The sequence below is a fragment of the Mycteria americana genome, chromosome 2 (assembly GCF_035582795.1).
Source record: "Mycteria americana isolate JAX WOST 10 ecotype Jacksonville Zoo and Gardens chromosome 2, USCA_MyAme_1.0, whole genome shotgun sequence".
NCBI classification, from domain to species: Eukaryota; Metazoa; Chordata; class Aves; order Ciconiiformes; family Ciconiidae; genus Mycteria; species Mycteria americana.
Window position 1 is genome coordinate 73,904,872 of NC_134366.1, and position 25,536 is coordinate 73,930,407.

Here is a 25,536-nt window from a genome sequence, read left to right on the forward strand (position 1 = left end):
ATGGCCATAGAGTATAAACACTTTCCACTTTTGAGTACTTCTGATATTTGACAGCTATACGAGCACTTGAAGATCATTTATCATGTTTGTTTTTAATAGCTCTCCCTGGGCACAGCTGCCTTGGATGCCAATCTTCTTTTCTTTTGCCTCCTGTAAATATTTGAAATAGCTATTCATTAACAGTTGCAGATTTATTCAGTACTGTTGTACTGCTCATGAACTGGAAATAGCTTTTATTTTTCTGTCCCTATCTTTTGGCTGATCTGAAAAAAGCCTGCTGTTTAGGTTCAATCTGTCAGGATTTAAATTCTGCTCCAGCTGAGAGCTAATCAAGGGTATCTGACCTGGTTTACAAATAAACTAGGAACAAGAGTGTTATTTTTCCTTTTTTCTTTGGGACATTGGGCCCATACATGAAAACAAACCATGAACAGGTCACAAATACAGTTACCCTAAATTAAAGCAGAAACAACTGGTCTTCACAGGTAAAGCAGGTATCTTCCTAAAGGTTCTGGAGCATCCTGAACCCTCACTGACAGCTCTTAGACCTAGCTTATGTGCAATATTTGAATTTCAGATTTCAGTATTTTAACACAGTGTTAAAAAAGGCATATATTTAAGCTACCAAGACACCCTGGTGTGCACATCAGGAGTCTCACATATCTGTACAAATCACAGCTCTTATTTTCATGGGGTGATACTGCAGAAACAATTTTTCTGCATCATTCAATGTGATTACTCCTAATCTATTTCCACATACAACCAAACTGTGTATAAAAGACATCTCTCTCTAATGTCTGAACTTAGCAAGTTGTACAACTCTTACAACATGCATTTTAAGATTTGTTTGCTTTGGATTTAGAATAGAGAGGCCACAGAGCTCTCTATGCTGTACAGGTGCAAATTATACCTAAATTATCACTTCCGTAACACTTTAATAACAAGATTAAATTTTTGAACATCAGACACTTGTTTACATGAGAGGGTTTTAAGACAAGAAAAACTGCAGTCATACCTTGTCCAATGAAAAGAGCCACTAATGCATCCATACAATATAAATAGCTTCCCTCGGAAGGCTGCTAAAAGCTACATAATACATTTTGTTTAAAAAAAGTGTTGACTGACCAGTCTGACTTTGTATTAAATGTTATTAATAATGCCAGGGCCGCATGAAAGTAATGTTTTCTTCTACCTAGTCCTGACCTATCATTTCACGAGCAATCACAATCACGTTAGCATTATGTCTAAAGCTGACTTCAAAATACTTTAACTCATATTGACTTTTGTCTTATCCTATTAGGAAATACTGGAGGGAAGGTAAAAAAAGAAGGGACAACAGCTAACCATGAGAGAGATCAATCAAATCTCTGGGACCAAGCATGTAAATTTATTTTTTCATAAGATACATCTAGTATTCTTTCAGCATTTTCTGTCACAACTGGGCTCGTTACCACCCAGAGTTTTGCTCTCACCATGACTTCAGTGAATACAGCATGAAAGATTAGACAATTTCTTTTTAATAACTTACAGAATGTTTACACTTGACATATGCTGTGAGTTGAGTTGTTTGATGTTGAAGTCTCTTGCTTCTGTAAACTGCACCTTTTCCCTTTAATCACTTAGCATTTTTAAAGGACTTTGAAAGAAAGTTAACTCAGACTTGATCAGATCAGCTCTTAGTTTCCTATTAAACGAATTTTAAAAGTTTCAGTCTTATAGTAGCATTAGATACGGAGATGACATGGACTTGAGTCACAATGGTAATGCACAACATGACAACAGGAGCATCAACACCACAAAACCCAACCTAAACACGGAAGGTAAGCCCTCATTACAAAAGGTGGTAGAGAGCAATACTAAAAGGATAATGCACACTTTATCTAAAGTAAAATGGGGGAAATCAGATTTTTGCTGAAATACAGCTTAAGAATAGCCATGAGTAAGACCACTAGTCAGTTTAGCCTAGTGTCCTCTCCAAAAGATGCTTAATGTAGAGTATAAATACAGGCAGCATAAAGTATTTGCTGAGTATTCAGCAACTGCAACACTCCCTGTAAGATTTGTTCCTATTTAAAGAAAATGGATTCTTCTTCCATGCATCTGTCCTATCTCTTCCAAATGTGAAAACTTTCGCTATGTCCCACGCTAGGGAGTTTCTCAGCTTTAACCACATTATGAGATTAAGAATCCCATTCAAATTTGTTCTGAACCTAGCCTTTGGTAGGTTCACTTAATGCCTTGAAAGCTTGTATGGGATGAGATATCTAACATGACTCTTATTTTAAGAAGTAGTTGGCACACCGGTCACCTTGCAGTGGAAGGGGTAGTGGGGCATGCATGACATGAGTCATTTAGCCCATGAAGAGAAACATAGAAAGGTAGTGTGCAAACTTCATGCTGAGAGAGTCTAGTTCTGTTACAACTCTCATTCTCCAAGAAAGTAGTGCTCTCCTTCACATCCCTGCAGCAAAGAAAGAAAAGTTAGCAGAAGATAGCATCTTGAGTAGTCCTGTGAGTCAAATGTTTCAGTGGCACAGAATAACTAACACTTGCTGCTCCAGAAGGCCAAACTATCCAGGAGGAAACTACTTACTGAATGATAAAATGAATCATTGCTGTATTCTGATAAATTACGTTTGGACATAATAATGATGACCTACTTGGTAGGTGGCTGGTGCAACACAGTGCATCTGATTTGTTAATTAACAATTTGGATTCTGGTCACCATATATCTGTTTTACAGCAGGAATTGCTCATGATATTTTCACAGGAGCAATAGAAAGCTCCAAGTACCTGATTGCTGCATAATATGCAGGGTTAGATATGATAATACTCTTATAATGTTTTGAAAATATTTCTAGTCCAGGTTTTACAGAACCAGCAGTAAACACATAAGCAAAACAAGTATTACCAACAAAGAAACACAAAAAGTGCCCATCGCTGAACAAATATTTATAAGGAGTAGAAAAACCAGTGAAAAAAATCCAATAGCCCTGTGGCTAAGAAGCCACATAAAACCAAACTTTTATTTTCAAAAAAAATTAAAGATATGAACTTTTTTCCTGAAAGTAAGCTCAATTAAAAACTGTGCTTTAATTTGAACTGCTTTCAAATTCAACACTAAATACACACAAAACCAACTTAATCTATCTGGTAAAGACTTGAACTAGCGGTTGTGGCATTACTAAACCTCATGTCTTACACTCCATTTCAAATAATGCAAACGTAACAAAAAGATATTTATAAACAAAATTAACAAACAAGCAATGCTATCCAGCTTTCCTCTGCTGCTGTTCCACTGAATAAGCATGGAAAGAATATAACATACACTACTTAGGTATAAAATAAACAAGTTTTTAAAAATAAAATAATAAAAAAAAACCCAACAAAAACATTTTAAAGCAAACATGAGATCAAATAGCTCTTCTGAGGAAGCCCTAAGCCAGCCAAACATTGTATTAAAAAGCATGAACTATAGTCATCTATTTCATTGCCAAACATACATAGGACAAGCTTTTTAGTCCTTTCCTTAGCAGGTCTAAACAGTGAATTACATTTCCAAGGCATTACAATTCACAACAGAAGTGAAAGTGGCACAAAACTGGCTAACAACACTTTAAAAGAAGTAAAAACTCTACTATCTATAATCTAAGCACAAGCTCAAAGTGAAAAACTACAAGGGAAATACACTGGCAATAGGGTGAGTTCAAATAAAACCATTTTAACTACCCACCAATTTGCATTTGTGAGATTTTTAACGCAACAGCAACCTTAGTGCCTACCTTTTGATCTAAAAAGATACAACTAGGGGTAGTAATTACATTTCCTCTAAGACCTTACATTCTTACAATACAATCTTTAATAACGTGACTCAAAAGTAACATTAAGATACTGTTTATAATGGTAATAATGGTAAAATTACTAACAGTATTAAACAGCAAGAAGACCACCACAGCTAGAGTGTATATTCCTACCTCTGCCAGAACAACTCGCACCTGGTCATTACTGTCTTGCTACGGGTGTATGAGCTTTCCTTTGCACAAAGAATGTGGACATGATGCCTTTGTGTTTCAAATAAGTTTTTCGGAAAGACATAGGTGACTTGCATTTGCACTTCACTTTTGTTTTCAGTATTCTACTACCACAGCATTTACAGGCACCAACCAGGAACTGGGAGTTCCTTTTATTTTTTAACAATTAGAGATCAGCAGTTCTTTTCCTTGAAAATTTAGCAGCAACTTCAAGAATTCCTTGTTGGAAGAAAACATGGAAACAGTATGATTTTTAAGTCCTCCTAATAACGTAGTGAAAATACAGACTGAAAGAAGAAACTTTATATTGCTGAGGAAGTCTGTTTCAAGAAGGATGAACAACCATACAGATAAATGCAAATTATTTTGATATTTGAAAAGCACTTGATAGAATTTTCAAAGGCTTACAAGACCATATTGCTTAGCAGACTGACATCTAATTCAGCAACTGATGAAGAAAACAGCTAATTGTTTTAAAACGTCCATAAGTTACTTCAGCTTTTAAAATATAAGTATTTTTGTAATGTTGGGCAAGCACAGTGAAAACGATATAGTTTTAGACAGTTTTTGATCAACGATTAGAATAGGTCAAGTAAAATACATAGCCCAAAGCCACCAGTAAGCTGGTTTGCAGCAGCCAAGCCTCTTTCAGAACATCAGCTTTGAGAAGTCCTACTGTCAGAGTCCGTAAATCTGGACCTGTAGTCGGGCTGTATGTACCTCTCAGTTGCTTCTACAACCTGATAGCTGAAAAACTTGAACAAGGATTCCAGATCTGCTATTTTGGGACACCTTAACATGAAGAGTTTCTCCCACCGAACCTCCTATGCTAAGCAGCTCTCAAGCTGCCCAGCTGCTGCTTCCATGAGGAGACATCTGCCTCAAGAACATCTAGCTTCTGAGACCAGCTTGGGGAACTTTGAAGCGTTACCATTCTGGAATCTGGAGATTCCCAAATTCCGGTCCCATTCACTGTCTGGGATCATGTAAGAACACTCTACTTTAGCAAAGATTTTAAGATCACAATAGGAATCACGTCAATCTTCCTCAGAGCCATCAAGCAATTATCATCAATGAACTGCTATCATGGTATCACTGAACTCTAATATATGCAATATGAAATAATATCCAAATGATTAAACTACCCCTAAACAGTCTTGTGCGCTGCCTTCCTCTGCCTTGAGCAAGCCAATCTAGTCTTGCTAAGCGTGTTCTAACTCTCTCTTCTCCTGTTCCCACAGTATCTGAAAATCTCTGCTTTAGAGTTTGGAAAGGTTGGAGGTGAACTCTGCTTCCCCCCTCCTTAGTGATTATCCCTTCTCTTGTCTCCTCACTAAAATGCCAGAAGACACTAGCGTCACAGTGCACATGGGGCTCAAGGAAATCTGTGGATCTCCTAGTAAGTAGTTGAAGGAAAGAACTAAGCTGGAAGAGGTATCTCATGCCCTCGGAAGATGACAGAAGACACCTCAGTGTGTCCAGTATTAGGTGAAGTTTTGTAGGGCCATTTCCTATCCTACAAGCTGGATAAGCTTGAGTAGGAAACAGTGGCTTAGTGATGAGAGAGAAGAGCTTGGGCAGATCACTACATCTAGTTTTCCTGACATCCCTCCAGTCCCTTGCTCTAAAGGTCTAGCACCATTGGGACACTGCAGAATTGTGGTACTTCTATAACATCAGTATCTTGAAAGATTCAAATTGTTTCACTTATTACTGTCACGCTTTGAGGTTTCCAAAAACACATGAATAAATAGCCTCCTTCCAACTTTCTCTTTTGCAGAACCTTTCATTTTAAAACACAATAAAATTATATTCTGAAAAACCAAAATTTCATGGAAACTAGAATGACAGATTTCACCATCTCTAATCACAAAGGCATGTGCAGGAATGTAAGATTCATCACAAGAGGATGCATGCACAACTCCTCACCCTTTCCCAAAAAGCAAGATCTGATCATTCTCTCAGTCCAGTTTCTCTCACACTTGTCAAGCAGCATGAGCCAACACTGCTGATGAGACAATCAATCCCATATTCCACTGTCCTCAGTTGCTTATTTCCTACACTACAAGTGTTTACGTGGTCCTGAAGTAAACCAGACTGGAGAACCAATCCAAGTTAAAAAGATGGGGTGGCTGGTTTTGGTTGGGGGGGCAGGAGGGAGAGAAGTGGGGAGAGCGACCGACATTGTTTTACCCCAGATCAGTTCCCCAGCCTGCTTCATTCAAGGAACTCATTCCCCAGCAAGAAAGCAGGTGGCCTGATGAAAGGGGGGGGGGGGGAGGGGGAGGGATGGCAAAGAAATGCTTCTTTTAGTTGCAGTGTTTGCTTAAAGTACAGCTGAAACTATAGCCTAAGGCTGAAGATCAAGTAGTATTTTTAATTGCATACATCTCTGCTTTGGCTCTTTTGTATTAAACTTTTATTTCAAACAAAAATAAAATGCACCTTTTTTCATAGAAATGCAAAATTAAACAGATTGGTTGTCATTCAAAGATTTAAACAGCACAAATGCAAATATTTGAGTAGGAAAATAAAAAGGAATGAGAAGACTGAATTACACAGAGCAAATGAGACCAAAACTTGCTTTTTTTTCTGTTAAAGAAAAAAAAATACAACCTTGGTTAAACAGACTTCTCTGGTTCTTTAAACTGCCAAAGCTAAGAGATTAGTGGAGTCTTGTTGTCTGTAGGAGTCCCAGTCAGGCATGCAAAATAAGCATTCACATACATTTTACATTCTTCTTTCCAACACTGTAAGCTACAACAACCCATGCACAGTCAGAAACATTTTATAAAAAAGCAACATTACTAGACTAGGTTTGATGGAGACAAAAAGGTAATCTGGTCATGCTATGAGAAATCTTGGCAACAGTGTCAATATATCTGGCACGTTATCCTCTGGACAATGCTTATGTACCTCTGACAACAACTTACAGAGAAGACAGCATCCTAAACCAACAATTGTCTGGATTTTCAAAAAATACACATTTTATTTCATATTACAGTATTAATGGGCTTTATATTTTGGAATAGACAACATGACATGAACAACATTCCAAAGTGTCCAAGGAATCCATTTAAAGCTATTCAAACTTACTATAATAATCCCCATAGAGAAGAAATTACTACTTTCAGAAATACAAGCCAGCACATACACACTTGGACTCCTGATGGAAATCTTTAGGGCAACATGTATTTTTGCAAATGTTAGGGGGATAGCTCCGCCCCAAATGAATGCCCATTCCTTGTTACTGCATTGTCTTTCTTCCAGTCTTACCTAAATAACAATCTTTCCTGTGTTGTCCCATACAAGAACCTAGACAACGTCTTGGTAGTAAATACGGTGACCAACCACTTACTATTCTGAATGCAATCATGTATTATTCTACTGTATTTCTCTTCAATTGTTTACATCACAACTTCATAAGCTCTTTAGGGCTACTTCCTTTTTTTTTTTTTCTTTTTTTTTTAAAAGGTACACAGTACTTAAACAGTAGAATCCCAATTATACAAACAGTAAACGGTACCTAAGTGGTTTTCCTTGCAAAGGAAGGGTCCAGTTACAGTTTTGCACGTTACACTGCATACTTGCAAAATCTAGTGTGATTCATTTATGTCCTAAATGTGGCATGGACATGACTTTTTGGCAAATTAACTGTTATGGCATGTTTGTTATATGAGGCTGCAACACGGACAATTGAACAGACTGACTGGACTGAAACCTGTATCAACACCAGATGAAGGCATTAACACATGGAGCAAAAGAAAAAGAGGTTCCCCTTCCTCATTTCTGATGCCTAGAATCACTGCTGCCCTGGCAATAAGGAAAAAAACCCATAATGCATGAAATCAGACTAAGCTATGGAGCATGCCTACAAAATCTAACAGCCAAAATCTACTAAATCTCCACAAAACCCGTTTGAACCAAGCACCAATTTAAAAGAAAAGAAAAAAAGAAAAAAAAAAAAGGTGACCTGAGGCAAACTATCTACCACACTAAGGGATGAAGGCCTCCATAACTTTTCAATAAGAAAAGTTTTTCTTGTTTCTAGACTTCTCTAGGATAACATCTTTTCCCTAACGTAATTCTAGCAAATAATTAGGTGACTTTAACTAGAAGTATCAATTAAAGTTTGACAGAGTTATAAAGAAATGGAAGCAAGATTATACTACTTAAAGTTCTTGGCAACTATAAAATTAGAAGATGGCATGATCTATACCCTTAATGAAAGTATTAACAACATTTTAAACTAAATCTGAGCCTTCTGCTGATTCTGAGCATTTCTGTGAAAAACAGTGGCATGTTGTGAATCCCAGAATCCTTTGTGGCCACAGGGCACAAAGATGATCAGTATGTTTAATATTTTGATGACAACATCAAACATACCACAAGTGCACTGCAGAGCAATCAGCCTTTAGCAACAGATCTCGAAAACACCAAATTTATTCTGCATGTGTCTATCACCTATCATGTACAACAGGTTTGAAGCATTCTGACAGCAGTGGACTGACTACATCTATAATACACTACAAATGCACAAGAATGGCTACACGCCTTTTAGACCAAAGTCAGTTCACATCTGGCCATCTCAGAAGGAGACTTCAACTCTAACTGTAAAAACCCAAGTGAAAACACGGCAAAACAATGATTTTTTAAAATGCAATTATTTTTAATAAAATAAAGGAGTGGCATAAGAAACGCATAGATACATTTTAATACTAATTAAAGGTCATAATAAAATGAATGGAGGCAATGATCTCTTCACTAAAGCTAGGTGCAGGAATACATGGAACTGAAAACTCAGTCATATAGTGAACAGGTATGTAAATATACTGCCATCTTTCAGGACTAATGAGCAAATACAAAAGAGAAACTTTAAAAAAAGGTGTAAATGAAAGATGCATTATTGTGAAAACATGTCTGAAATGGGGGGAAACTCACTGCCGTAACACATTTTTGAGAAATTCTGGAGGGGACAGGAGGAGGAACAGCTTTGGTCAGACCAGAAGAAACAGTTCAGCTCAGTCATCCAACAGAATATATATGCCTTTCTATCTTGAACTGAACTTGCCTAAAAATTTCCATAATTATGCAGCAATATGAATGTTTTCCCACATGTAAAAGGAACTAGCATAGATCTCTGCTCAGGTATTCTAATGCATAAGTTCAGAATGTAGTAAGTTAGAACAGAACAGAAGAGTTGAGTTGGAAGGGACCTACAACAATGATTAAGTCCAACTGCCTGACCACTTCAGGGCTGACCAAAAGTTAAAGCATGTTAATAGGGCGTTGTCCAAATGCCTCTTCAACACCGACCAGCACAGGGCATCGACCACCTCTCTAGGAAGCCTGTTCCAGGGTTTGAGCACCCTCTCGGTGAAGAAATGTTTCCTCATGTCACGTCTGACCCTCTCCTGAGGGACGCAGCTTTGAGCCATTCCCACGCGTCCTGCCACTGGATACCAGAAAGAAGAGATCAGCATCTCCCTCTCCATTTCCCCTCTGAAGGTTGTTGGGTGGAGGGGCAGCAGGTGGGGCTGTGCATGGGGGGCCCGGTCACCCCCATGGCACAGTGCCACCACCCGGCAACGCAGCAGTCACAATGCCCTGGGGCAGGATAAAGGGGGCGTCCTCTCTCCCGTCGCGACAGAGCTGGCCCAGGGGCAGCCCGCAGACATCCAAGAGGAAGTCCTTGAAGAGCTGGCAGAATGACTTGGAGGGGGCTGAGGGAGGAAGACCGGAGGCTGGACGAGGCTGCTGGAGATGAGAAGAACCAGCAAGAGCTGGAGGTGCCCGAGGCTATCGGGCCTCTTCAGCTGGATAGCAGTGGCCAGACCGAGGGAACGCCTTCTTGAGGAGCACTGCAGAGCTCGCCGTCCTCATCCCCTGCGGAGCCAGGGGCAGCAGCCGTAAGAAATGGGATGCAGAGATGTTGCCACGGGTCCCAGTGCTTTGGAGCATGCATTGGTCTCCTGCCAGGCGCAGGAAGGATTCTTGCCCCCAAGGATGATTGGGCCAGGGGCATTTGGCCACTCTGGGAAGCCCCAGAAATGGCTCCAGGTTGAGGGAGAATAGGGCTTGGGCATCTCCTGGCAGGCGTGACCAGCCTGTGGGACGAGGAGGCAGGTCTTGCTCACATGCTCAGGGAATAGCCGATCGCCAGCTCTGGGGTCAGGAAGGAATTTTCCCCTGGGGCAGATTGGCACTGGTCCCCGGGGGTTTTTTGCCTTCCTCTGCAGCATTGAGCATGACCACTTGTCAGGGCAGGGCTCCTCTGGTCCTTTTTGGCTAGCTTACTGCCTGCTGCTCATGCACCACAAAGATGGCCTCTTGTGCCCTGTAGCTGGGGGGAGGAAGGCTTTTTTCCCCCACACTGGGCTAGCAAGTGTCCCCGGGGGTTTTTTGCCTTCCTCTGCAGCACTGAGCACCACGACCCCTGCCAGGGCTTCTCTGGGCCATTTTGGCTAGGGGCCTGCTGCTCCTGCTCCACGAAGGTGGCCCTCGTGCCCCGCATCCGGGGGGAGGAAGCTTTTTAGACTGCCGGGTGAGCCCCCAGGGTGGTCCCCGGGGGTTGCTTCTTGTCCTCTGTAGCATTGAGCACAGCCCCTTGTCAGGGCTCCTCTGGGCCCTTTTGGCAAGGTTCTTGCCCGCTGCTCTGGCACCTCCAAGGTGCCACTTGTGCCCTGGCTCCCTTGGGCTCTCTTGCCCACTGCAAGCTTGTAGTGAGAGCGAGCTCCGCTCTTCCCTTGGCTCCGTTTCCCCAGGGGTTCTTGCTTGTGCAAAACAGCCCGTGCTCGGAAGGGCTGCAGGCTTGCTGCACCATCCGGAGCTGCCGCTTTGCAGCTTTCCCTGCGTGCAATACCAGCGCGGGGCAGGCACGAGAGTGCTTGTCATGCATCACTGGCCAAGAAGCACAGCGCAGCAAGTTTTGGAAGGCAAAAAGGCTGCTTGTCCTCGAGATGTGTCCTGCTTTGGAAAATGCCCCACGCTACCACACACCTCCTCTTCTTCGTCTTCTTTTGTGAGCGGTTGGTCCTAATCCTCATTCTTCAAGTCTTCACTGTTCAGGAAACAGGCACTGCTTGGCCTGTATTCCTGCTGCTACTTTCTCTAGCTCTGTGACGTGCCTTTGCCGGACTGCAAGGGATCTTTTTTCAAGCTAAACTGAAGAATGCATTGGCCTGCTCCTAGCTACACCTGCACGTTGTGTTAATGCTTGTGAGCATCGGCTCTGAAACAGATTCAGAAAAATAACATAAAAATAGAAATAAAATCCTGCTTCCACTTCTAACCTTTGGAATGGTCCTTGAAAGTGTCTTTGGAGCTGAAATCCCCCTGGCATTTCAGGCAAATAACAGTCTCATCATTATTCGACTCATCGTGAGCGCAGGGAATAGAATAGAATAGAATAGAATAGAATAGAATAGAATAGAATAGAATAGAATAGAATAGTTATGCTATGTTAAGCATGCTAGAGTTCTGCATGACAAGCCATGACCTAGGTCTGAGGGGTCCATCCAGGAGAGCAGCTCTCTGCAGGGCAGGTCCCAGGCCCATGCAGGAGAAAGGGGCAGAGACAGGCACACCTACAACATTGCCCAGGCAGGGAGGCCCCAGGCTGAGCTGAGACACCACGTCCCCTGGGCCCTTGGCAGGAGACGGTGTGGGTGGGCATCCCAGGGGAGGCCGCTCCCAGCCATGGAGGCCTATGAACAGCCCCAGGACCCCGGCAGAAGTAGACCTGCACTGCTCATCTTCTCTCCTTTAGACATTGATGGTTGGCCACTTTGGAGACAGAGCATTGGGCCAGATGGACCTTGGCTCTGATGGAGTCCTGTTGTTCTCTGGCTCTTTTGTTTTAGTATCTTTTTCCAAGGGAAACAGCTCAGGCATTTCTAAAAATGACTCCAGGGGAAGGGGCGGGGGGGGGGGGGGGAGTGGGGGAGAAATCCACAGGGAAATGAACAGGTACTGCTCACAGCAAAAAGGTTTGCAACCATTTAGTTCCAGACCACTTCCTGCTCCAGACTGAGAGCCTCGCTACTGTCAGAGATGGAGGTTTTTTGCCATCCTATGGAAACCCAGCTAAACTCGGTGAACAGAGAAGACTTTCAAGAACCGCAGTTCCCACGTGCTTTTTGCAAATTTGTTCAGGTGGTCAAATTAGCTCGAGACAATCTGCAGCTCTCACCCCCATCAGAAGGTACATGCCTCCTTGCCACAATGGGACAGAGCCAAGGCCTAGGATGGGACACGGTTACCCATTCAGTCCCTTCTGTGAGTGCAGGCCTGGGAAGAAACGTCATCAAAGATGTCCTCAGCATGTCCTGGTAGGGAAAGAAGGAGGGAGGAAGAAGAATCAAGTCGAATCGAATCAAAGAGTTGAGTTGGAAGGGACCTACAACAACGATTGAGTCCAACTGCCTGACCACTTCAGGGCTGATCAAAAGTTAAAGCATGTTAATAAGGGCGTTGTCCAAATGCCTCTTCAACACTGACCAGCACGGGGCACGAATCACCTCTCTAGGAAGCCTGTTCCAGGGTTTGAGCACCCTCTCGGTAAGGAAATGTTTCCTGATGTCAAGTCCAAACCTCCCCTGAGCTTTGAGCCATTCCCACACGTCCTGGCACTGGATACCAGAAAGAAGAGATCAGCACCTCCCTCTCCACTTCCCCTCCTCAGGAAGCTGGAGAAAGCAATGAGGAAAAAAGCTAGACACCAATAATTTAATATAATTGCCACTGCATTTCTCCAGTAAAATTAAAAATAATGTAAAGGAATCTTTTATGCAACAAGGCATGCTGAAGACAACAGAAACAACTGTAACATATTGGTAGACTTGACTGTATAAAAAACACACATACCAAAAATACGATAGGGAATTTCTTTCTGAGCCAAGAGGAAAGCTCAGTAAACTTCTAATTTTCTTACTCAAATGAAGCTTGAAAATACCTACAATATTGTAATTTACTACTGAAAAGACATATTTTTATCCTGTTAAATATCTCTTCGCTATATGATGTTGGTTATATGTGTTTAAATATCAGTTATACAGCAGTTTTTAGATACCTAAAGACATTGCTTCTCATCACTACTGATGGAATGTAATTATATCCTTTTCTTTCAGGATCATTAGAAAGGATTACATGGGGCCATGAAAAACTAATTCATTATGCTATCCCACATAAGTCTAAGAAATGACAGGCTGGTACCAAAATATTTATCTTGGCCTAAGTATTCTGTGCATTAGCAAAGTCAGCAGGAGAAACTTAAAACATTCATAAGACACAAATGGCAAAACAGAAAGAATTTTAATAAACTTAATAACAACAACAAAAACCTAGCTCTTTAGCTATAGCCAAAAAGCACAGAACAAAGAGAAATTGTTTATCAAAGTGTCTCAAATACAGCAGCCCAAGCTCCTTGGAATGCAACAATATTAGAGTAAAGCCTACTTTTCTTAACAATCAGTAAAAAGGCTGACAGAAGAGAAAAACACTGCCACCATTCTCCTCCTTCCCCCCAAAATAAAAAAACCAAACAACATAAGGAAACACTATGCATAGCAAAGCTGGGTATGAACCAAGATTATCTGTGATATGGAAAATTCTGCTCTCCCAAAAAATTGAACTGGAAAGGATTTGAAAAATGGTATAGGGTTTGGGTTTGTTTTTTTTAAGGGTAAAGACTGTCTGTTAGAAAATATTTCCATATAAAATTCTCCTGTCTTATATGTTATAATCTACGCATCAAAAGTTTTTGATTCTGTAAGTTAGAAAATACAGAGGCAAAAGCATTTTGGAAAAGAAGATTCAAGCATTACATTATACAATGCTAAATGGAACACATTCAGCTTTTTCCACAAAACTTTTTGTTGAATTCAATATATTCCTGTAAAAAATTCAGTATTTTGAGAATTTGTCTATTCCAATAGAAAAGCATTCCATAAGACAGTTTAAAACAAATTATAATGGGCATGGATTTCATACTCTTACAAGGTCATTCTTGCTGCTAAAAGAGAGCAAGTAGAAGCCAATATATGCTACATCTTCAACATATCATTTTATATCAGATATTAAGTATGGGGTTTTTCCTTCTGAGGCTTTTATGGGGTAATGCATAGTGTCACTTAAGAATGGGAGAACTCAAGAAACAGCCCACCAGCATCCAAGTTTCATGTTTCTTCATTACATTCACCTTACAAGAATATTTTTTGCTTGGCTTTTGCAACCCCTTTTGGAGGTGTTTAAAGCATACTAACATTCGCTTTTTCACTCTCAAGCTTTCTTTAGTGTGGCTAAAGCAGCAAAAGAAGAATAAGATACGCTCTGCATTTACAGGTAAAACCTGCCTTTATCTTTGCTTCCTTTTTGCTCCAAAGGACACAGCATGAAAAAGTACTCTTGTTATGCTGCTTTGGGCAATGACTGGTAAATAATACTAAAAATCTTGCTTTTCTAAAGCTGTTTTTGCTGAACAGAAACAGACACTTGCTAAAATTTAGCTTACAGCTTTTGGGGAACAAGCATCATTTCTGTATTGAAATCATGAAACTTTCAAAAGGAGAGAAAATTTTTAAAATTTAACAACATTTCAAAATGGTGAAATATTTCACATGGAATGAAAATAAAATGCTTTAGTTTAAACATTCTCCACAGTAAACGATTCCCTTTAAAAAAAAAAAAAAATCACCCCACTCACAAATGTTATGTTTGGTTTTGGAGTTGACCTATATTTTGAAAGCCAAGGGGTACTCTGAAAACCAAACAAAATATTCAAGTTGATCTAAATATTTAATTAAATCCAAAATGAAACAAATCCTTTTATTCTGAGAACAACCAAGCAAACATATTTCAGTTCTATACAAAGCAGATTTCCCAATCTTTCCAAAAGACAACTGAATTTAAAAAACCCCACCAAAACCCAAAAACCAACACTGCCAAAAGACATGACCATCTAATTCAACTAATTGATTAGTTGTCTGCCATTAACATGATATAGTTCCGTTTTTCTTGGTATTTAACAATATACATATAATGACAAGTTTTTCTTTCCCTTTCTTGCCCACACAAAGCACACCCCAATCTATCCTTACAACAGAGTCATAGTCTTCGATGATGTGTTTGAACCATACAGTGCAGACTCAATTTCAGGGAGTTTCCAAGCATTTTCAAGCATAACTCCAACAGAAATTAATTGACAGCCACAAAATCAGCATCAAGTATCAGCTTGCACATTGTCAAGATTTGAGTTTATATGAACAATGGAAACTCAGTAGCCAGGTATCAATGGGTAACACCAGTGCACTTTTTTTGTATTGAATTTGTTATCCAACAGGTTTCTCAACAAAGTCTCTTCATCATATTGCTAGTATGGAAGAAGAGTTAGCTTTCTTTCAGGACTATTGCAGAAATTGCTGAATAAAATTTAGGACAAAGAAACACGAGAAAATGCTTGACTTCTGATAATGCTGCTAGGCTACAGAAGAAAAACATCAGTGTGGGTATAATAGATACATGTACTTCCTTGACAAAACACTGACACTAGGAGGGCAAAAATATTAGTAAGCAAGGAATTAAGATTAGTTAAGAAAGCTTTCCTGGGGCACATTTAGGATCATTAACAAAGGCCATGTTGAAACCACTAAGACAGCTTATTCACTCCTGGGTCTGTGTCCAGACTCTGACTAGGTGTTTATCTCGCATCAAGGTGAGACCTACATATACAACAACTGCTCTCTCTACAGCCTTAGTTTCACCCCAGAAGGACCCTGAGTACGCAGCCCAGGTCTCCATCTGGGTTTAAAGACCAAATCCACTACCGAGAAGACATAGCCTAAGCATCCTAATTTGGTACTGCTTCTGCCAGTTAATGGGAAACCAAACACATTTGTCCTTTCATGAATGGCAGCTGCTCTGAACACATATAAAGAGCTTACTGGTAGTTGTGCAGGAAGAAAAACAGTTATCAATTAATAAAGCAGAATGTCTTGACAGCACCTCATCAGAACTACTAAAACCAAGCAAAGCTCACAGTGATCTGAAAAGCTCTGGAAACCAGTCACATTATATAAAATCAATCCTTATCATTATGCATAAACATCTGTTTACAGTAATATTTGTAGAGAGAGAAATATTTAACATTAATCTCCTTTAAACTCTCAACACTTCAAAATCTACAAGATTAGGGATAATTGCTAAAGAAAACTAATTAAAGTCGAGACTCAGAATCTTCGTTTAGATAGCTCCTCTGCTTTGTAATGCCAGATTTTGTCCAAGATTTCCTTAACAGAAGCGTCATTCAGAATTCAACATCATTAATGCCAGTGAACCATCAAGCAAATAATAGAATAAAAATAAATGATATTTTGCCACTGCAATTATTCATCCAGAAGCAGTTGTTCCACATAGCTTGAGGATACAAGAGCAACGTTTCCCAACAGCACTTGACTTTCATTTGAGCTCCCTGGTTGCCACCATAAAATAAGTTAATGTAGTAGTAATTATACAGTGTATATTTTAATAGCAGTATATTCCCTGCCATCTGCAACAGGCATGCAACGCTAAAGAAGTGTAATTTTGTACTGGTGCATGCAGAAGATTTTCATTCTAAACTAGAATGAAATAACAGCTAATTCCATAAAACTATTTATATTTTTAACTTAGTTTGCTGAATAAGCAAAAAATGTTGGCTATATAAAGTACTATCTTTGCCCAGAAAGTCTCTCACAATATGTAGGGTTTACAAATCACCAGGTACCATTATCAGTTATATATCTTTTTATGGTCACTAAAATCCCATTTATATAAAAAAGAAAAAAAAAAAATCAATTTAAAGTCTTGCAATTTAGCCAAAGCTATCCCAGGACACTACTCCACACAACATTCAAAGCACAGGCTTGTTTAAAACTTTTGCGTCTCCTTGGAACACTGTTGACCAATGGCAGCTACCTCAGCCTTCTACTTCATATACCAAGCAAAAACACATTGTTATACATAAAGTAGCTTTGGGAAGGAAAGAAAGAGCTCTCTCATAACTGCAAATGCAATTCCCTAATATACAGCATTGAACACGATACAGCAAATTTTGAAAAAAACATACTACTGAATTGATGACACAAAGAAAGTGCTATACTATCAGCTGTAGAAAACCTCTTTGCATAAACAACCTTACAGCAGACATTCGTTCTCTACTCAAAGACCACTTTACTATATTTCGCAATACTTTTTCTTTTACTAGCTGTCTTATATAAGTCTGCTATATAATGTGATTTGACAAGGCTGTCCATGTAAACAAATGATACAACTACTTTACTAAAAGTTGAAATTTGCAGAAAAAAAAAATTAAAGTTAAAAAAGCGAAAACCTCAATAGTCTACTTTCAACTTCAGATAGATTATTTTCTTCAAGAAATTTGGTGAATTAAAGTTGATGTCAGTTGTAACTTCAAAACTACTATGGAGGTCAGACAGGAGACATAAACCCATAGAAAGTATGCAAACAAACTCCATTTCAGTACACTTTAACACTTTGTCCAATGCATTATGAAAGTATGCAGCATGTACTAGAAACGTGCAACACACTCAGTTTTTGTGCACAGTATATTGAATTTAAGATATTAAAATAAAATATCAAAAGGAAAAAAGAAAACCAGTTTATTTCAGAGCTTGGAAAAGTACAAGATACAGGCTGCTATCTGTTCAGTCATGACGATTTCAGCCAGCTCTTTTTAATCAGTTGATTTAAATCAAGCTTATGCTTATACAAATAATCTGAACATGCATGTGAACTATTACAGCTTTGTCATCTGCTGTCATCCAGTTACCACTCTCAGCAGAGTATTAAAATTTGTTTTTACAAAACTGACCAAAACCATAAAGGTTTGGACTCTAAAATACACTGAAATAAATACCTACTTACCTACACAAAGTATGCAAAACTCTCAAAAAACAGCAGCTAAATAAAGTCACAGAGCTAAATTTTGACTAAAAAGCCTTTTGAAACTTTTGAAAAGTTTCAAAAATCTTCAGAAGTCATCCTGGAGACAAACATCAGAGTGATGACTGTCAGGCACCACCTTACAGCCACTGTCACACAGATATCATTATTATGTACCATAATATTACCAGTTCAAGACTGGTCCACTGACTACTTGAAATGGCTTGCAGCAGAGTAATGCAGCATATACTATAGCTTGGAAATACTTCCTATGTAGAGACATCCTACCCAGAGACTGCAGTACCGAAGCAACTGAAGAAAAATTGGGAGTACCTGATCACAACACTAAAGACTGTTCTGGCAACATACTCCTGCTAGAAATACTGTTTCTTGATGTCAGCTGCAATCTTATCAAAGTATGATCACCTGAATAAAGCATTTTAGAGAGCTTTTTTGTGCTGAGATATAAGGAGCTGTAACAAAACGTCCCTAAATACAGCTGTTGTAATCCATTTTCAGTGTGTTCCACAACTGAAACAACCCACCTTTGGGGCCTATCAGGTTGTGTACTGTAAGAATATACACACACAAAACACTGCAAAACGACATCAGCCTCTCTTTTCTTATATGACTTGATTGTGCAGTTATACAAAATCATCACATACTGTTTTGCTGCTGTTGTTCTAAGACACCTCAGTTCTCCCAAGAATAATTCCAAAGCGGAGAAACTTTTCATCACACATCTGTACCTCTCTGTATTTTTCACTAGAGCTTCAGCAACACATCTTCTGAAAAAACAGAAGTGATTGTTGAAGGGATTGTGGCTCAGTAACTCAGCAAGAACTTCAATAATGACTCTGAACTGCTTAAGTCTTTCACTGGATTGATGAAGTTTCTGCAGCCCAGCTGCAGCAAGCTGGCAGTAATAAACTATCCATGCACTGCAAACTAAGTATCTGACTATTTCATGCCTCTTTCTAAGTATGTGAAAGCTGGAGGCAAAGCCTGTCATTTTACAATTCCGTACTTGCTTCTTTCCTTATGGCCTCTAACAAAGGTACTAGTGTAAAGCCAAATAAGAATAGAACTCCCTGGAGATGCCTGCTGTGAGACACGTCATAGCATTTCTTCAAGAAATTTCAAAACAATAGCTTAAGGGCAAGTTTTTCCATTAGAAATCAAGTTATTTTGAAAGAGTCAATATTTATAATAAAGGCCACAGTACAACAGATGAATTGAATTACTGAATTTTCAATTCAAATGTACAATACTTGAAGTTCAAAATACTTTACAAAATTTCAAATTTATTGTCTGCAAAGACAAACAAAACTTGAGTTTTCTTTCTTGTTATGTCAAGCAAATACATCTTTATGTTAATTTAATGTCAACTTTATGGTATGTAAATACAACTATAATAGGACAGACAAGTCTGAATTTTTTTTCTTTCCACACATACAATAAATCTAAATAAAATTTAAGTAGTTAACCTAAGTAACCATAATCCTGACTGTATTACCCATATCTTCTCTTTGTCATATTCCCTTGCTGAATTGTTCAAAGTTTCTTTAGAACAGTTCAACAGCTATATAGTGCTATCAGAATAACACTATTCTTATGCTACTCATAATGTACAAGTACTTCAGAGTTACACCTGGATGAAAGGAAAATAATGTAGTGTTCCTTTTCTACCTACGTGTCTTGCTATCACCAGGCATCTACTTGTGTCCGATAATTACTGCATAATAATAACCATAACCATCAAATGGCAGCTTTTCTCCTACTTACTGATTTCAAAATCACCTGTCTTGTATTACTGAAAACTTCCAGCTTTCTGAAACATGTTTCCTGAACTGCTTCTCCACCAAAATAACAAGTATATTTATACGTCTTGTATTTCAGTTACTGACCATTCCATAATATGCATACAGGTTTTAGAAACTTGTCATACTAAAACAAGAGATCTGAGACATGACAGGATTCCTGTCTATCATAACAGATAATCCAGTTCACAGCAACAACAGCATTAATTGTACAAACCTAAGCAATAGGAGAAATTTTGTGGCAATTATAGATAGGCTTCATGGAAGAAAAGAGAGGAGCTCGGCTTTTAACAAAAGCAAAAGAAAAAGGCATTTACAATCTTAAGTGAGAACTTTCTGTGTGGATAATGTAGAACTTAGAATCTGTGAACATGGTCTTTGATTAGGAAAAGGACTCTTCCTTGCATATTACTAATAGGAATAGCTAGAAGTTCATCACTGACCTAAATAAGGTTCATGGATCCCTAAAAAAGGATGGATTTAAAAAACACGTTGAATCATTGGAAACCTACTTCTCACTAGAACAGTTGCAACACTCAGAGCCATAAGTGAAACCCAATGCATGTACTGTTTGTACATGCACAGAGGATGTGACATCACATGTTGTATTTATTGCTCTACTTTTGATTCAAAGTATTTGATACAAAGATGGAAGGAGATGCTACACCTGAATTACCTTGGTATTTTTTTAATATAGGTGTAATCCTTCAACATGGCACACAAACACAAAAAACATCATCTGTGCCCTCCCAGAGATTGCATCAGAAATGAGTACTGGCAGTATTTGGAAACTGTCTTTTTGAAACACAGGCAAAATTTAGATATAAAGAACAAATATTAAGGTACAATAAAGCTATCATAACTACCAGTCATACAAGAGTTTTAGGCAGATACTGGGACAGAGTACTGTACTGCAAGAAAAACTTTTGATGTTTGATTGGATCCACACGACATCACAAATATCCTATTGAACTTAAAAGCTGATAAGCTTTGTATGGCTCTCAGAAACATTCCAGAACTCCTCCAGGAAATCCACTACCAGAAAAAGCAATGTATCCTTAAACAGGGTTTTAAGAATCCTAGGGAGGTTCATGAAATTTTCTTTTATTGTTGAGTGAAAAAAAGTTACTGTCTTTCCCTTTATGAAACCAGACAGAGTAAAATGACCAAATATTACCAAATATTACCAGTAAAATGACCAATATGTGACCATCATCACAAAAAAATGCTTGCACAGAAATTCATTTGAGCAAGTCTAAAATCAAAATGAAATACTCCTTATGGTAGGACTACATTTTGTAAATAGTGGTGCACAACATAATGAAAGCATGGCTTCCTACCGCAAAGGCACCCCCAGACACAGTTACGACTATTAAGAACATCAATACTGTAACAGAGCCATTTTGTATCATGATCATTACGTGTGAAAATAAGACCCGCTACACTTCAGAGGCTGACTTTTATTGTAGGGATAAAACTCCTTACCTTGAAAAGACTGTTTTGCTCTGTCCACTAGTTCTTCAATTGGATAACTTGCAAGATCGCCTCTGGCATGCTTAGTTTTGCAGTAGGTACATGCATTGAGACACCTGTTTAGAAAATGAGAATATTCAGTTTCTAGCCAAGAAAGCCTTTATATGCACAGCTATATTTACTAAGTACTTCTGAAAAAATAAGCTTTTATACCTACGACCAGAAAATAGTAGTATTCTGTTTCAAAATCAATACAGTAGTTTGAAAAGTGTTTTGTCCTCCTACCTTCTTAAAGTATCTTTCACATCTATATAAAAGGTTAAAAAAACGATCAGTGGAAACCACATAAGAAATCCAAGAACGGGAATTTACATATTTTTAGAAAGCTATAATAGGGTTAATAATTGTTCATTACTAATTGTTCATTGCAGGCTTCCAATCCCACAATTACATTAAAAAATTCCAACCTGAAAATGGAAATAAAGGAAAAGAGTCCTGAAAGACTAAAAGTAGATGTTAGAAATAGTGATTATTCTTGAAAACACATTTAATTTTTCCTTCTTTCATTTGGCTTGTATAAACAAAACAAGTAACATGATGAAGACGGAGTCACCAACTAGAAAGACAGCTTAGCACAAGAGATTGGGGAGCTAATGAAAAAATCCCATAAGAAACTGAAGGAACAATGTGCATGCTTTTAATTTACCTGACAATGTAATAAAGGCAGACTAATTCAAACTAAAAGGATGGGAAAATCAAAACAAACAAAAACTATCACTAGTTGCATGCTTTTCTTGCATTAGCCTTTAGATCCTGGTAGTGCCATGAATGTAGTAAACAGAATGTTAAAAGGAGTTTGTTGAACTTTTTTTCCCCTTCTCCCCTTTTTAAAGCTGATACTGGCCTACAGCTTTTTATAGGTTAAAGCATTGAAACCTCTAAAAACTCCACAAACCCAAAAAACCCCAATTATAAATATTTCTCTTGTTCATGCTTACTAGAACATCTTAAATTCTGTCCCTTTGCACAATCAAAAAGCCACAGCTTCAATATAATAAAACATTTGGGCGTCAGAAAAGGCTAACGCTCGAACTACAGGGGTATTATTACAGAACGTTCAAAACAATAATGAAAAGGCAAAGATAGCACCAGGTGGTTTCTGAAGAAGTCACCAGCTATAACACTGTGTTTACTGCTTGGATATATCTTGTCTTCTATTACAATGTCTGACAGCTCCACTGCTTTGCAAACTCTGAAGGTTTTCCTTTACAAAGATTCCCCTCACACATTAGTTATACCTTGTTTCCACAAGCAGTGGATCAGGAAGTGCAGAACATTGCACAGAACATTTTCTCAGGTGCCCTCCTGCCCCTGCATGTCACCTTGGCCCTGAGACCTTCTCCACCAACTGAATCTTACTTCCCACCAGAGGACATCTATATAGTTCATGATTCTCTCTGCTAGACTGGATGTTGTAAATTGCGTATCCTCTTATTGATGTATTTTATTTTTCCTGCCTATCAGACACAAACATCAGATTTTAGCATCCATTTTAGATCAGGAAACTAAAAGGTACTGCTTAACTGCAGCAATGAGACAGTTCTATTAAGAACTAAAAAAGTGCATGAAATAAGCTGCCATTCAGTAAAACACACAATCATCTATTAAAAACAAAGAAAAAAGACCTAAATCTGAACCTTTACAACCTGCTCCAAATAAGTGATTCATTCCCACCCAAAGACAACTTATTCATCAGATGTGAAATCATTTTTACATATCTCACCTTTCTCCTGCAAATCAAAAGCCTTTCACTGTGCAAGGTTTAAAGCATGTTTAAAAGAGTAGCATTTGAAATCAAGAGACTATAAGCAGATAATTGGTTTATACTTTCTCTGTGTAACCTATTTAGCAAAATGTTTCCTACTAGGTCAGTGGCCATCTAAAGTATGCCACAAAGGGCCTTTCCTCACAGCTCAGGGTGCACTCATTTCTCTCCCTGCTTCCCATCTGTGACTCTTCAAAACTCCTTCAATGCTTTGCAACCCTGGAAGAATGTCTCCCTCTTTTTTTCTTCTTTTTCTCTTCTTTCTTTTTTTGTTTGTTTCATTTGTTTTTGAAGCACAACTCTCCATCCAACCCAACACTTCATTTCTAAGCAGGCTCCCATCCAGTCAGCCCACTGTCACATTCCTTCCCCTCTGCATCGTTCACTAAGGTAAGCCAGCTTTCTTCCACACAGCTACACAAAAGCAGCATTAGGGACGGGTGATGCATATTGTCATGCCCTAAAGAGCAATACTAGACTTGCCTTCCGTAGGCCGGTGTGGTGCGTCGGCGGGGGCTAACAGGCAGGCTCCCTCCCCCTCAGCGGGACAGACAGAGATGGGGAGATCACATACCTACTACTGCCACGGGCAAAACAGACTCAACTCAGGGAAAATTAACATATCGCCAACCAAAATAAAAATTTAATTACAAATTCAGGTAGGGGGAAACAAAGAGACAAACATTTAACCAAAGCCTTTCCTCCCCTTTTTCCCAGGCTTAACTTCACTCCTTCCCTCTGGAGCCTTCTACGCACATCCCACCCCCAGCCGGCTGGAACTGGCCAGAACCAGCTGTGACCGGCACAGGGCAGTCCCGGCCTCTCCTCTCAGAGGCCCCTGCAGCCCCCCCGCTGCCAGCGCCCCATACACGGGTCTGCAAAGCGCCAAAAGAAAAGGCTGGGATGGCAAAATATTGCAGGCAAACTCCTATACCTTTACAAGGGCACCTCACAGGCAATACTGTCAAAGCCCAAGTTACAGTAATTGGCCAGCTGGTAAGATCACTGGTGCAAGATGGTGGCCACGGCACCGCAGCAGCTGAGGGACCCAGGAGGAGCATTAGAAGTCAGCCTTCATCACAGCTCTTCCAGCGGTGCAGAGGAAAGCCTCTAGCATTTAGATAGCCGTGTTCATGAGAAGAGAGTAGAGAGAGGAGTAAAGAGAGTAAAGAAAAGTAATTACTCGTCACACATAGGCTGACCCACAGATTTTGCATTGTTTTTTGGGGGGAGTTGGGCTTTGTTTGTTTCTTTGGGGTTTTTTAGTTCTGAATTTTTATTCATTCATTTATTTATTTATTTATTAATTTTTGCTTTCATTTCAAGGAAACATAACATCAGTTTCATAGTGGGCATATCTGCTCTTTTACAACCAACACACCTAAGGTGTGGTTTACATTGATGATATTTGTACCAATCTTTGTTTTCTCCAAAGCAAATACCATTGCCAGCTATTCTGCCAATTTTCTCAGGTCATCAAGAAGAGATTTAGTTTACAACAATCCTGCCCCATGACCCCCAGGTTACTTTAACACCAGCCCTGTCACCCACAAAAGAGAATTTTGTCAGCCATCAGTAACAAAGGGATGCATCAAGATTTTATTTCTTGTGATGAAGTAAATTTATTAAACTCAAATTTAAGCTAGGATTTGGGAAGAAGAAAAAAAAAAACAAACCACCACCAAATTTTATCATTTACTTCAATTTGCAAAGTCTGACTTATTACAAATTTGGTGTAAAAGTTTGAGTTTCAACGAAAAGTTTATTACCAATTTTTTGTCATCTTGACCTGTAACTTTGCATGGAAACAATGCTTTTTGTAGACCCTCTTCAAAATGTGTCACTTCATCATAAGATCGATAAAAACTATACTTTTAGTAAGTTATTTAAAACAAACTTCTAAATTTATTCCTGTGTAATAGATCTAAATAGAGCCAAAATCTAAACTAGTATCAGTGTACAGTAAAAAGGTTATTTATGCTGTTTACATACAATTTCTCTGTTTCCTTATCACAGAATTCCATGTATAGTATATTTATAAAAAATAGCATGTTACCTCTTCCTCTCTTCTCCTTATATTTTATGCATAAATCGTATATATTTCTCACTATGTATTTTGTTCTGTATTTGGGTAGTAGTATTTGAAAAGCTCTACAGCAAGAGTACTAAATAGTAAAAGTACTAAGTATTAAGCAACAGTACTAAATACTGAAATTATTAATCTCTGAACCTTGAGGATAAGTTTCATCTCTTCATTCAATGTTCCTTTCCTAACAAGGCCTAGTTTCTAGTAAACTAGTTTCTCCTGCATCTTCAGAATTGCTTTCTGGGCAAATACTCTTTAAAATAAGTCCTGGGCTACTTGAAAAAGTATGGTAACAGCAGTTTTTCTCTGGTACTGCAATAACGTTGGTCACAAAGAGAGAATGGAAATGTGCAGCAAGAAGCA

The 25,536-nt window shown here is 38.9% G+C and overlaps 1 protein-coding gene across 2 annotated transcripts in view; it reads right to left on the minus strand.

Annotated features, from left to right (window-relative positions):
• CDKAL1 (CDKAL1 threonylcarbamoyladenosine tRNA methylthiotransferase) overlaps positions 1-25,536 on the minus strand; it is a 434,528-nt gene that overhangs the window by 218,378 nt on the left and 190,614 nt on the right. For both annotated transcript variants that reach the window (XM_075493754.1, XM_075493753.1), the window contains one exon: positions 21,275-21,378. In XM_075493754.1, the coding sequence (XP_075349869.1) occupies positions 21,275-21,378 (104 nt within the window). The remainder of the gene's footprint in view (positions 1-21,274; positions 21,379-25,536) is intronic.